The 12177-nt window shown below is 37.4% G+C and overlaps 1 protein-coding gene across 1 annotated transcript in view; it reads left to right on the top strand.

Annotated features, from left to right (window-relative positions):
* Positions 1–885: 885 nt before the first annotated feature.
* Positions 886–12177, top strand: part of BMPR2 (bone morphogenetic protein receptor, type II (serine/threonine kinase)) — a 48918-nt gene continuing 37626 nt past the window's right edge. The window contains exons 1-2 of the mRNA XM_010018581.1: positions 886–1355; positions 2619–2798. Coding sequence (XP_010016883.1) covers positions 1160–1355; positions 2619–2798 — 376 coding nt within the window. The 5' untranslated portion in view covers positions 886–1159. The remainder of the gene's footprint in view (positions 1356–2618; positions 2799–12177) is intronic.

Below are 12177 nucleotides of genomic sequence, written 5' to 3'. Positions count from 1 at the left end.
AAGACCAATCTACTCCACCTTGCATGTTTTTGCTACCAGTGCTTTCATGGGAGATAAAGAACTGGATGAAATCTGGTTGCTGAGATACAGGGTACGAATTCTTACTGTGATGGGATGTTTGTTGAGCTATGCTACTGATAATACTTATGAAATGCCTTGTAATCATACGCCTAGCTTTCCAAGCATTTTATAAAATCATTCAAGGGAAGAATGAAGATATCCTATGCAAATGCAGGAGTTATTTATCTTGGACTTGATGCCTTTCTGAAGAATTTCTTGTTTGAATGTGTTTACTCTTTCTAAAGAAAAGCTGACAGAAGCATATTGGCATGTTTGAGTTCTTTCATTGAGGTGATACAAACAAGAAAGTGTAATCCTATAGGTAAAACATACGAGCTCTTAAGATAGGAAATTTGTGAAGTTTGCTGATTAAATATTCTTGTACAAATCAGTATTTTTTTTGGGGGGGTAATTTTGGTTTTGTTTAAGAAAAAGTTTTTTGAGGTGATCCTGTGTGTTTATTTTTGCACTGTCTTTGTATGTTTTGTGATGTTCCTGCTGGACATTCCACAGGGAGACTACAGGCTGCATTGCTCCTGTTCACAGGCAGTGTTTCCCAGAACTGCTAGTCAATTGTATGGGTTTTACTCTGCCATTAGTATTTCTGTTGGTGGTCATTAATGAAGTTGTGTGAAAGAGGTCAAACTCATAGGTTGAAAATGTAGAAAAAAGAGATAGGTCAACAGAAAGAGAGTGGGGAAACCTCTGAATTAGGTAGGCATGGGGTTGCATGGCAGTCTGAGAGAGATCATCTTGGTTTAGGATCTGGAAACAAAGCGTGCGGCTGCTGAAGAAGCTGCGTAACTTACACTTGAGGACAAATGATGCAGACTATACAATGAAATTTTTATTCTTCATCTGTGAACTTCAAACACTTCCACATTCATTTTGGAACATATGTTAAGGTTTGGGTTGTTTTTTTTTTTTGTCCTCTTAATGAAAGTAACTTCAGGATAGGGCCTCATTTTTATTTCTGACTGTTGGAGTACAGTTTAAAGAATGGATACATGTAATTCAGGATGATCTTGAATATATATTTCCAGAAGACCTTAATCATATTAAAGTTAATATTTTATGCATAAAATCACTAACAAAAAATATGCTCCTTTCTTCGTCTACAGCTACACAGAGTGAGGAGCGGCTGTGTGCATTTAAGGACCCTTATCAGCAGGACCATGGAATCAGTGAGAGCCGAATCTCCCAGGAAAATGGCACAATTTTGTGCATGAAAGGTAGTACCTGCTATGGACTTTGGGAAAAAACACGAGAAGGAGACATACATCTTGTAAAACAAGGTATGTAACATTGCAGTGTAAGTGCAGTAGCTTTGCTGGTCTTTTCACTTTTTTGTGATCTAGCCAGCTGATACAAAGATGCATAGCTGCAAAACTAGACATTTTGCTTGTGCCTTGTACAAATGCATAATTTTAAATATGAATAGAAAGTTTGTTTGAAATAAATAACTTCTAAAAGAGACCAAAGAGATCAATGCACAGTTGAGTCAAAACCACTCAAGTTGCTTGTTACTTAGGCTGTCCAGAGGAAGATGGTTTTCTTGAATATATCTCAGAGTATGTACTGATGTAATGCTAAATTTAAAAATGTGTCTCATTAAGTAAAAACGTATATTCATATTGATTGGATGTTAGTTTGCAAAGGAAAATGCAGCTATAGCACAAAACTGTCACATGTCAGTAACTGTTAATTCACTGCTATTCTCCGGGGAGGGGTGAAGGGTCTTGCCTTCAGAGACGTGTTTTGATTACCATTCTCAGGGACTCTGCTCGTGGTTACTTGGATAAGGATTAGTGTAGTATAAGGCTTAATGAAAACTGTTTTTTACAAAGATCCTGTGCAGTTGTACTCAATATTGTTGTTTCATGTTTAATCTGCTAATCTGTTGAAAGAAGCAGTCTGACTGCTCACCTCTGCCCCCATGCTGCCTCTTTCCTATCTGTGCATAAATGTTGCTTAACTGCCATTGACCACATTTGGGAAGTCAACCTGTTGCACAGTTGCTGCAGGGATAAAGGGCCTGTGTTAACCAAGAAATAAGTTGTGTTCCTGTAGAAGAGTCCAGTGATGTTGACAATGAGGAAAGACAGAGTTTTCAGAAATTATGCAAGCATCACCAAGCTATAAATGCCTTCTTTGGCCTAGTGTTAAGGACTAGGTCACAATTTCATCTAGACTGCGGGCCAGAAGCTGGTGGTATTGTTTATGCTATCAGAGAAATGGGGAATGGCATACTTCTGCTTAAAAGGCTTAACAATTCAGGTTTTGACATATTGAGGCTGACAGCCAGCCACCTCTGATGTTGACTTTCATTGCTGCCCATATTTCTTCTCCTTGGCTGTGGTAAACTGTGAAACAAATTCTTCAGATTTTGGTTTAAAAGGTGATAGCGGAGTCAGACAAACAAATTATAACTGTTTTCACCCCACTCTGTAACATTTAATAATGTATGGGTTTCTATAGGTGTGCTTAATTGTCCATGCAACAGGATTAATTTTTATACCTCCTTTAAGAAGAATTCTTTAATGCACCTCTTTTTACAGGTTGCTGGTCTCATATAGGAGACCCACAAGAGTGTCACTTTGAGGAGTGTATAGTTACGACCACCCCTTCCTTGATTCAGAATGGAACATACCGCTTCTGCTGCTGTAGTACAGACTTGTGTAATGTCAACTTCACAGAAAATTTTCCACCTCCTGACCCTACTGATACAACACCTTACAGTAAGTCAGATGTTTCCATCTCTGTCATTTCATGGTTTAAATAATTTAAAGAAAGATCCTTCTTTGATGGTACTGGAAAATGTGAAGCCTGTGACTTTTTCATTTATAGGCAACAGAAATGGCAAACAGAACAGAGCTTTTTCCATATGAAGTTTATCACATTTATATATTCCACAGTGCTCTGCAAAGAATGAGTTAAATGCTTACAGGATAGTTATTTGTATAGGCAACTACTGAATGCAGATTACATTTTCCAAAATGGTCTCTAATCTTGGGTGCTTTGGTATTTGGATGCCCAATTTCAGAAGCCTGTAGGGATATTCAGAAGGATTCAGAGTTGTGTTAAAAACAGGCCAGTAAGTTCATTAACATCATGGTACCTTTGAAAAGCCTGGCCTGCCTATTCAGTCATGCTTCACAGATAGCTTTGAGCAGTGGAACCGGTCTTATATCAGGCTGTTGAGATTCCCTCCAACAGGATTGCAGTGCTTTGAAATCTGACTTCTTTCTTTTGCATATCTCTGGTAGAGATTAACTTTGGTATAATATTCAAAGAGAACTAGTTTGAGCAATATGGTTTTCTTCCAGATTAGATTATCTGCTAAGTTATTTATTACAAAATCAACATGGCAAATGGATCCACATCAAGGGATCAGACCCCTTAAACTCCTATGACAGAAGCAAGATCGTGACTAGCAGACACACTGTTATACTGTGTTCCAAGAATTCAGAACCTGTAAAGAAGCTGAGTTAGTGGCCCAATCTAAACATTTGGATAGCCTTCTCTAAATAAAAATTGTGAGAGAAATTGAATAAAGGCAGATATGTAAATGGAGGTACAATTGTTTCTGTATGTTGAAAGTTCTTTATCAATGGAAGGTGTAATATGAAGTGAAAATGTCTTTAGTTTGATAGTATTTACAGCTATAGAATGCAAAAAGAATAGTTTGTGTTTAGGAATGATATTATTTGAATTAACTTAAACTCTAAGATAATAAAGATACTGATACTTTCAAAAAAAGCAAGCAATTTTTTTACTGGGAAAGTGTATACATATAAATGGGTAAAGAAAGTTGATAAGACATGGTGCCTTTTGGCTGATAATATTATTTGTAGAACCAGTAAACAATCACCATTTGGAATCAGTGCCTGAGCTCAGCACTGTGCAATGCAGAACAGACTCTATTTGGTAATAGTCATCTGGTCCCCAAATGTGACTGGAGTTAGTGCTGTACAGGGGATTTAGACAGGAGGGAAAAAAAGGTGTAAAGATAATTCCTTGTCCCTTTCTGTTTCCTCAAAATAGGAAGACAAAGTTCCTACAAAATGACTTCTGCCTGTGCTTCTCCAAGGGTTGAAATTACAACCTGAATTAATTCAGTTGTTGGGTGATAAGATCTTCAAATGATTTTTAAGTGGAATTTTTCATACTGAAAGATCTAACTTGACTTGCAAAGTGGTTGGGGAAATTAAACTTGTAACATAGTCCTTAATTCACCCAGCTGTAATTGAGTGCTGCTGCATACATGTCTACTGACTCAAACTGTTCTGTGTTACTGTGTCTCCTTCCACTTTCATAATACACAAATTTGGCTTTAGGCACAAGCATAAGCAAAGTAGGTTGCTGCCTAGCACAGTTGTCTGCCTGCTTTGACTAGGTTAAGAGATGGAGATTGGCCATTCCAGCAGCAAGGATGGCCTCATTTACCACTCTAGTGATTTATTTGTAAATCTTTACTACTGCTGCATTCGGCAGGGATGAGGCTGCTCCTGGCACTGTACATCACATACATACGTAGCACTGCGGAGGTAGAAGAAGTTCTAGGAAGCTGGAAGGGTGGAAAAAGAGGGAGGCTGTGGCATACAGACCCCAGCAACATTGCTGACCCGTGTTCCAGGCACTGGAGTCTCCATGGTCCCTTTTGACTCCTTCAGAACCCATTTTGGTGCTGTAAGGTTTAGTTTTGCCATCTCAACATAGAGGACAGAATTCTTGCTTTGACAAAGTTCAGTTTTTATGGAAATGTTGGGAAGCTTTGAATTACCTAGGAGATACCTTACATGGGCACACTTCCAGCCTTTCTATTAAAGTTATCAGAATGTTTTAAGGACATTAGTAAACTTAGCTGTACAGGCTGTGGCAGTCCATATTACCATACCTTTTATATTATTAAATTGAACAGGTCACAGGCATGTAGGCAATCTGCAGAAGGTTTTTTCAGTATAGTTTGTGAATTGTAAGAGCACTATTTCATCTATATTTTTGGTAAGATATTGTACATGAGTAGTTTTAGAATGACAAAGTAAGGTACATGGCCTCCTAGAATTGTATTTATGATCCTGTAGATTTCAAAGCAGTGAATGGTTGGTTGAGTGAAGCTTGATGAATTCAGCTTACAGATAACTAAGCATTTGTAAAGGTTTCTCTGCTGATTTCCACTAAAATAACCCAGAATAAGAAGTTCCTGGAATAACAAGTGGAAATTGAGCTGCATTTTTAAAACTTAACAGAACCTGAACACAGTACTGATGAACCTAGTCAATTAAACTTCATTCTTAAGGAAAGTTCTAAGTGTTCTTTTAAAAAAGTTTCCTTGCAGCTGTATGAAGGATCATACAGCAAAATACTGTTAGGCTCTTGAGCGAAATCCATCTGGAATAATAATGTAGGAATAAAAAAAGTATTTTATACAATCTTCTGGTTGCAATTTTGTGTAGGACACTTAACAGTGATGTATTGAAAGATGTAGCTAGACTATAAATGATTCAAGAAAACTAAAAGTAAGTTAACTAAGATCTTAATACATGTTAGATGTAACAAAACATTGTTTTCATAAAATATCTTAATACATGTTAGATGTAACAAAACATTGTTGTCATAAAATAGAGTAATTTTTCTCTTAAATATTGCACTTAGTTTTTATGTCATTGTTGTTTTCCAGGATGTCAAAACATGTTTATCTCAATACCATATTTGTGTAGAATGGAGTACATTTTTTTTTTTAAAGTTCATATTTGGTCAGGGCATAAATATAAGAAATCCATCCTATCTTGTAACAAAACTTCATAAAAATGAAAAATAAAGACAAACAGATTCTTAAAAGCCTTGAATTTAATCCTTACTGATTCTTAATGTGCAGCTGGTAATTGTACATCTGAGTAATCATAATATTCTTCTATCTTAAAGATAATCATGGTAGATTTAAGTAGTTGTTAGTTGCTAGTCCCTCCAGCTAGAATTTTGCAAATGTTGTAGGATGGGGCATATTCTAGAACCCACAGGCTGGAGGTATTAAAAATGCAAAGATTCAGATAGCTTGTTTCCTGATGCCAGGAGAAGTAGAGGTTGGAGAATGGTGTTTATTTCAGATCTGAAGATTTGCCTGTGGAGTTCGGAGCTACTGAAATGCAGAAGTTCACAACAACCTCTCATCCTCAACCTAAGCTTGCACTTCTGGTGAAAAATACACTTTCTTATGCTTTGATAAACACTAATTGGTAGATTACTTATTTGACCATCTTCTATTTTCATGAAAAAAAAAAAAAGGAAAAAAAACCCCAAATCCATCTTAACTGGATCCAGTATGTGTATGTACCCCTTAATCCAACCTAAAAAGGGCCAACTACGGCTCCATGGGTAAATTTTTTGAGATGCCAGGAGCATTTACCACTTCTTTGGGCAACCTGTTCCAGTGCCTCACCACCCTCACAATAAAGAACTTCTTCCTTACATCTAACATGAACTTCTCCTGTTTAAGTTTAAACCCGTTGCCCCTTGGCCTGTCACTACAGTCTCTGAAGAGTCCCTCTCCGGCATCCTTGTAGGCCCCCTTCAGATACTGGAAGTCTGAGTTCAAGGCCAGGTTGGAGAGAGCGTTGGGCAACATGGTCTAGGGTGAGGCATATCTGCCCATGGTAGGAGGATTGGAACTAGATGATCTTAAGGTCCTTTCCAACCCAAACCATTCTGTGATTCTGTGTGTGTTTACTCTATTGGCTTGATCAAATATTTATTTTGAGACTTAATAAATATCAGCCTCTTACGTCTACAAAATGCTTTGTAAATTCTGAGACCGTGAAGACAAATTCATTAGTTCTACAATCACTCATAATGGCCATTTAAATAGAATTTAAGTAGCTAAAGAGGTAAATGATCTCCCTCGTTGGTCATAGTTAGATTGCTGTAATGAAACATGCATGTTAAAATAACATCAAGATGAAAGCAACAAAGCAATTTTTAATTATTTTTTTTCCTCAAGGCTGCATTCCTGGCACTGCAAATAAATTAATCTTGCAGCAACTAAGTGTTGAGAATATATTTTTGTGTGACAGGTGATGTATTTGCATGATATATGGAAAAAATCCCTGGCAGCAACAGTCAAGCATTACTGGTTAAAATGATGTAGGGTTTTTTCCTCAGAGCAACATATGGTGGCTGGAGGATTTAGGGAATTTATATTAAATAAGAGCACTGAGGTTTTGATATAAAGAAACTTCTTCATGCAGTGAAGGAAGTTGGTTTTCTTTATTTTAAAACACTTGACAGATGGCTTTGTCTTTCAGTGTATCATCCTGGCCGGTGTTGTACAATGTAGGTAAAACACTGGTTTATCTTTCAGTGTATCATCCTGGCCTTTCTTTGCCAGCCTTCCTCCTATGTATATAAAATGCATATATAAAAGTCTGTATTTAAGTGCTCACAGAATTCTGTGGAAACTTTGAGGAAAGCTACCATTAAAAAAAAAAAAAAAGGTGGTAATTATTAATATATGTGGCTGAGTCAGGTTAATTAAGGTAGTAATACACAGTTTTCATTTAACTGTCGCTTCTGAGAGGCAGCAGTTAGATTCATGTTGTTGTGGGCACATGGCCCAATCTAACTCCCACTGAAGTTGAATGAGATCATGTCAGGCTAATTTTGGAAGGTTGTAACCCTGCTCACTCTCAGTTGTTATCTTGAACTGCTTTTTTCCTGAGAGCAGCATCAATATTAATTTGTAATTGAAATGCATTTACTTCAGCTGGGTTCTGCTTCGAGTACCTCATCAGCTAAGTTTGTAGCCAGTGTTTGAGCTGGTCCTTCATTTCTGGTCTGCCTAAGCTAAGAAAATGCTCTGTAAATAAGCATTTTCCCTTAGTTGCACTACATTTTTTTTTTCCACGTGATACGGATATATAACAAACCTTTGCAAGATGACAGATCTGTCTTGAAAGATGGGGGAAAGGACTGATCCACACAAGGATTAAAATTTGTACCCTTGAAATGATAGGAAGTCAGTCAGGCACATCTTCAGTGAAGAAATAAGTCATTATATGTCATTAATGTACCATAACTACCTTGTAATGCAGGGGAGGAAATATTAAGACAGTAGTTAATGTGTTCTTGCAATTGAGGAAAGGTAATAGTATTGTGAGTTAATGTAGGGAAGAAAGAGCAGGTATGAAAGCTGTTGCAGGAAGCAAAGAAAGTATTGAAGCAATTAGTATAGAAGGTTACATAAAAATTAAAGTGATGAAAGCCTTAGTTTCTGTAGAATTTGTGGAAGGGCTTGCAAGTCACTCAAGATAACTAGTGGAGCTTGTTGAGTAACTTCAGTTCAGTGATGCTCATTAGAAATAGATCTATCAAAAGCAGAATCTCTTAAAAGATTGTTGTTAGCAGCACTTAATGTCTTAACTTCTGAGACATCATAGTCTCTGGAGATTAAACTTGCATCTTTACTGAATTTAAAAGTAAAGCTTTGATGTGCACTTGGAGTCTGAATATTAAATGTTAGCTGGGAAAGCAAAGCTTTCTTGGACAGAAAACTGGACATGTGCATTTTTTCTCTTGCAGAAACATGTAATCAGGAAGATGAAATTGGAGCATTTTACTTGAACTGAGATTGAAATATTTTGGAAATGTTTGGAAATATTTTAAAATTTGTTATGCACCAAACCCACAAAATGCTAAAAACTGGGTTAAATGAAATAATAACAAACGTGTTTATTTGAAAAAGGAGAAACATTTCAAATAGCATTTTTACCAAAATAAACCTTGGGTTCTTGTGAGTACATTCCCTATTGGTTTGTCAAACTGCTGTTCAAGTGTGCTTGGTAGGAGAGGTGTACAAGGTAACTGCAGAGCAGTGCCAGCAGAAATTAGTTCTGTGTTACAATGGGGAGGTCTGAGAACAAGGACCTTTGCAAAGTTCTTCCAAAAATCTAAATCTAAAAAAGTGCTTTTTGGATGCAAGGAGGGGATTTTATATTGCCACTGAAACAGTGTGTTTGTGAAGTGCTAGAGCTATAACTGCTCTTTGGTTCAGAGGGCTAAAAATATTTTACTTTAGAGTCATTAGGGATCTCAATTCTTAAAGTAGATATAAACGTAACTTTTAGCATATTTGTTTGATAGAATTGTCTGATCTGCATCTTTGTAATCTCGGAAATGTCCTGCATACTTGTAGTACTACACAGCAAATATTTGAGTTGAAGTTCTAGAATGAAGAAAGGAAACATCTGTATTCTGAAATATAATAAGTGGTTTTTGCCAACTTCAGTAATGGTGAAAACATACATTTTAACCAACTAATATCTGTAAATAGGCGATTTGCAGTTCTTGTGTCACGTGCAGTTCTTGAGGCACTAATTTGCATCTCTGCTGGCAATCAGTTGCTTACAGTTAGTATGTTTTATGAACTTCTAAAAGTATAACGATCTGCAAATATCTTAGGGTGATACAAATATAGTAAATACATTTTTCCATTTACTGTGAATGCTGAGAATTGTCTGATTTTCATATTGTTGTATAAGAAATTCAGTGTCATAGTTAGCAGATATCTGTTCTGACTGCCCAATATGGCTTTACTGTGAAGGCTGTAAAGACGCAAGGCAAAAGTAGATACAAGAATGCAACTCTTTCAGAATGTATTAGTGGAAAATTGGGCTGTAAATAAAAAAGGTAGTAGATAAGGAATTGTTTTGCCTCATCCCAAGGCAAAATGGAGACAGACAAGGATGCTATACTTTTTATGTCTTTATTCAGATGCTGCAGTGTGCAGTGTACCAGTATACAATATCAACATTATTCTAAACAAATCCTACACTGCTATTTGACAACCCCAAATGTGAGAAATAGGTAGGAGCTCTCTGTAAGGGAGATTGACATAGCAATATGCTTTCTGGGGACATTCTAAATTGACAGGCTTTCTGATGTAGAAGTAGCAATATGCTTCTAATAACTCTTCCACACACCCCAAAAATTTTAAGACTGGGTGCTGTAAATCGTAATGCTTCAGAGTGAGTTAAGACTAAACCACCATGGAGGCATTTCTCCTTTGAAGACTTGCGAATGTGATTTGATAACTCTCCTCAACAAAATATACGGACTGAATTAGTCAAGATGCAGTACATTGTAGTTGTTTCCAAACAGACCTGAAACATTGTGAATGTTGTTCTTGCTTCTGCCTCTGTGCTTTTTCAACATTTATTCTCACATCAGCTTTGTTGATATCCCCCTCTCCCTCTCTTGTCCGGCTAAAGGCTTCTTGCAGTGAGCAGGATTGGCAAAAATGGCTGTGCTCAGGGTTCTCCACGGCAGAGTGGAGAACCTGTCAGAGGGCTTCAAAATGCTACAGCTGTATCCTGTCAGAAGGCTTCAAAATGCTACAGCTGTATCCTTCTGGGCAGGCTGGAGCTCCAGGCTTGTTGAGAAAGCTGCTCCTCACAAACCCCTCTCTCCTGCAGCATTACTCTAGCAGCATTCCTCGTATTTGATTTCTAGCATGGCTCTACTCTGGTTTTCTTTAACAATGTTGAAATGAATGGAGTTAAGATTAGAAGGAACAAGAACTCTGCACAGAGTTGGGTTATAAAGCATTGCTAGGTGTTGCCAGCTACTACTAATAAATTTCCCCCCTGTCATTGGTTTTGTCTGTCCCTGGTACAGTAGTGGTGAGAAGAGTCTTTGTCCGCAGACTACTGACATAGTAAGAGGCAGACTTGGGACTGGAACTGTTAAGTACAGAACAGAAGATTGCTTAAAAATATTGGGTCTGTTACTGGCTATTTAGTACTATTAACCTCATGTGTGCAGAATAGTGTTTAAATCATGGAAAACCTTTAATGTCTTTCTTGGTCCTTAATTAGACATTTTCAATAAGCCTTATTTGTTTCTGTCCTGTGTGTTAAACTTGCTGACAAAAATCTGATCCTATGTTATGGTTTTGTCAAATACATTTTACCCCCTTGATTTTTGGAACAGCTACAATTTAGAAAGAAAGCTTTAGCTTCTTGGCATGTGACATACACTTAGAATAGCCCCCTGTTAGATCAGCTGCTTTGCAGTCTTACCCAAGTTGCATCCATAGCTCAGCATGATGGAACTCGGCCTCCTCAGAGGAGACTGAAAGTCCAGACAGACGATTAAATTAAAAGATGTTGGCTCTTCAAAGCTGGTCATTAATCACTGTTCCTTTTTGAGCCTTTTTCGGTAAAACTTTTTTCTTTGTCTGGAAAATATTGTGATCCTGAAAATCCAATACATGACATTGATTTCTGTCTCCTTTCTTTATGATATAGCATACAGTGCATTTTCAGAGAGGACACTATCTGCAGATACAACACTAATTGTATTTCAATCTAGCACAATCTTAGTTAGCTATAGGTAAATAAGGTGTTTGGGTTTCAGCAATGTCATAAGTTGTTTCTAAGAACACTTAAATTACATTTAGACAAACTGTTTAAACAGCTGGAATGATGTCAGTTATATGTCAGGCAGCTCCTACAGAGGCTGGTGCAGAGATAGCCACATTTCTCCCAAAGCCAGGGAACAGGACCTGCTGGGCAGCACCATGCTGGCCTGGCTGCTGGGTCAGGTCTGGCTTGTAGGCACTGCAGTCAAAGCCTGAACTCAGGACTGTATGTATATGCAATAAAATGATTGTTCTTTATGTGATTTGATTCCTTTTTATTGTGTTCACATAGCTGTACTGTTAGAGTATCTTCTACTGGGAGTATAAAAAAGGTTATGAACTGTGCTTGATATAAGCTGTAGTTGGTCTCTTTCCCTCCAACATACCAAACAAAATATCTGCATCTGGATGGATACTGGGGGTCAGGGTTTTAAATTTGTTTTCCTTGCAAAGAAAGATTTGTGTGCTTTTTTGTTAATAAAGTGAATGGCAAATTCAGGTAAGTGCCTCGGGTGTTTGAATTGTGAACCTATGACTAACTCTGTAATTCCCAATGTGAAGTTTCGTAACTAGGCATCTAGCTTCAATCGTGTCATCCTGGCTATAGATGTCTCCATTATTTCTGAAGAACTGAGCTGTCAGAGCTGTTTTGAAATCACAGAGATCTGAGGTGATCTTTTGGCTTTATGGCTAACAGAAACCGT

Source organism: Nestor notabilis, unplaced genomic scaffold, assembly GCF_000696875.1.
Source record: "Nestor notabilis isolate BGI_N333 unplaced genomic scaffold, ASM69687v1 scaffold10377, whole genome shotgun sequence".
NCBI classification, from domain to species: Eukaryota; Metazoa; Chordata; class Aves; order Psittaciformes; family Psittacidae; genus Nestor; species Nestor notabilis.
The sequence above is the reverse complement of the archived record's forward strand: the minus strand, read 5'-3'. Positions and strand labels throughout refer to the sequence as shown.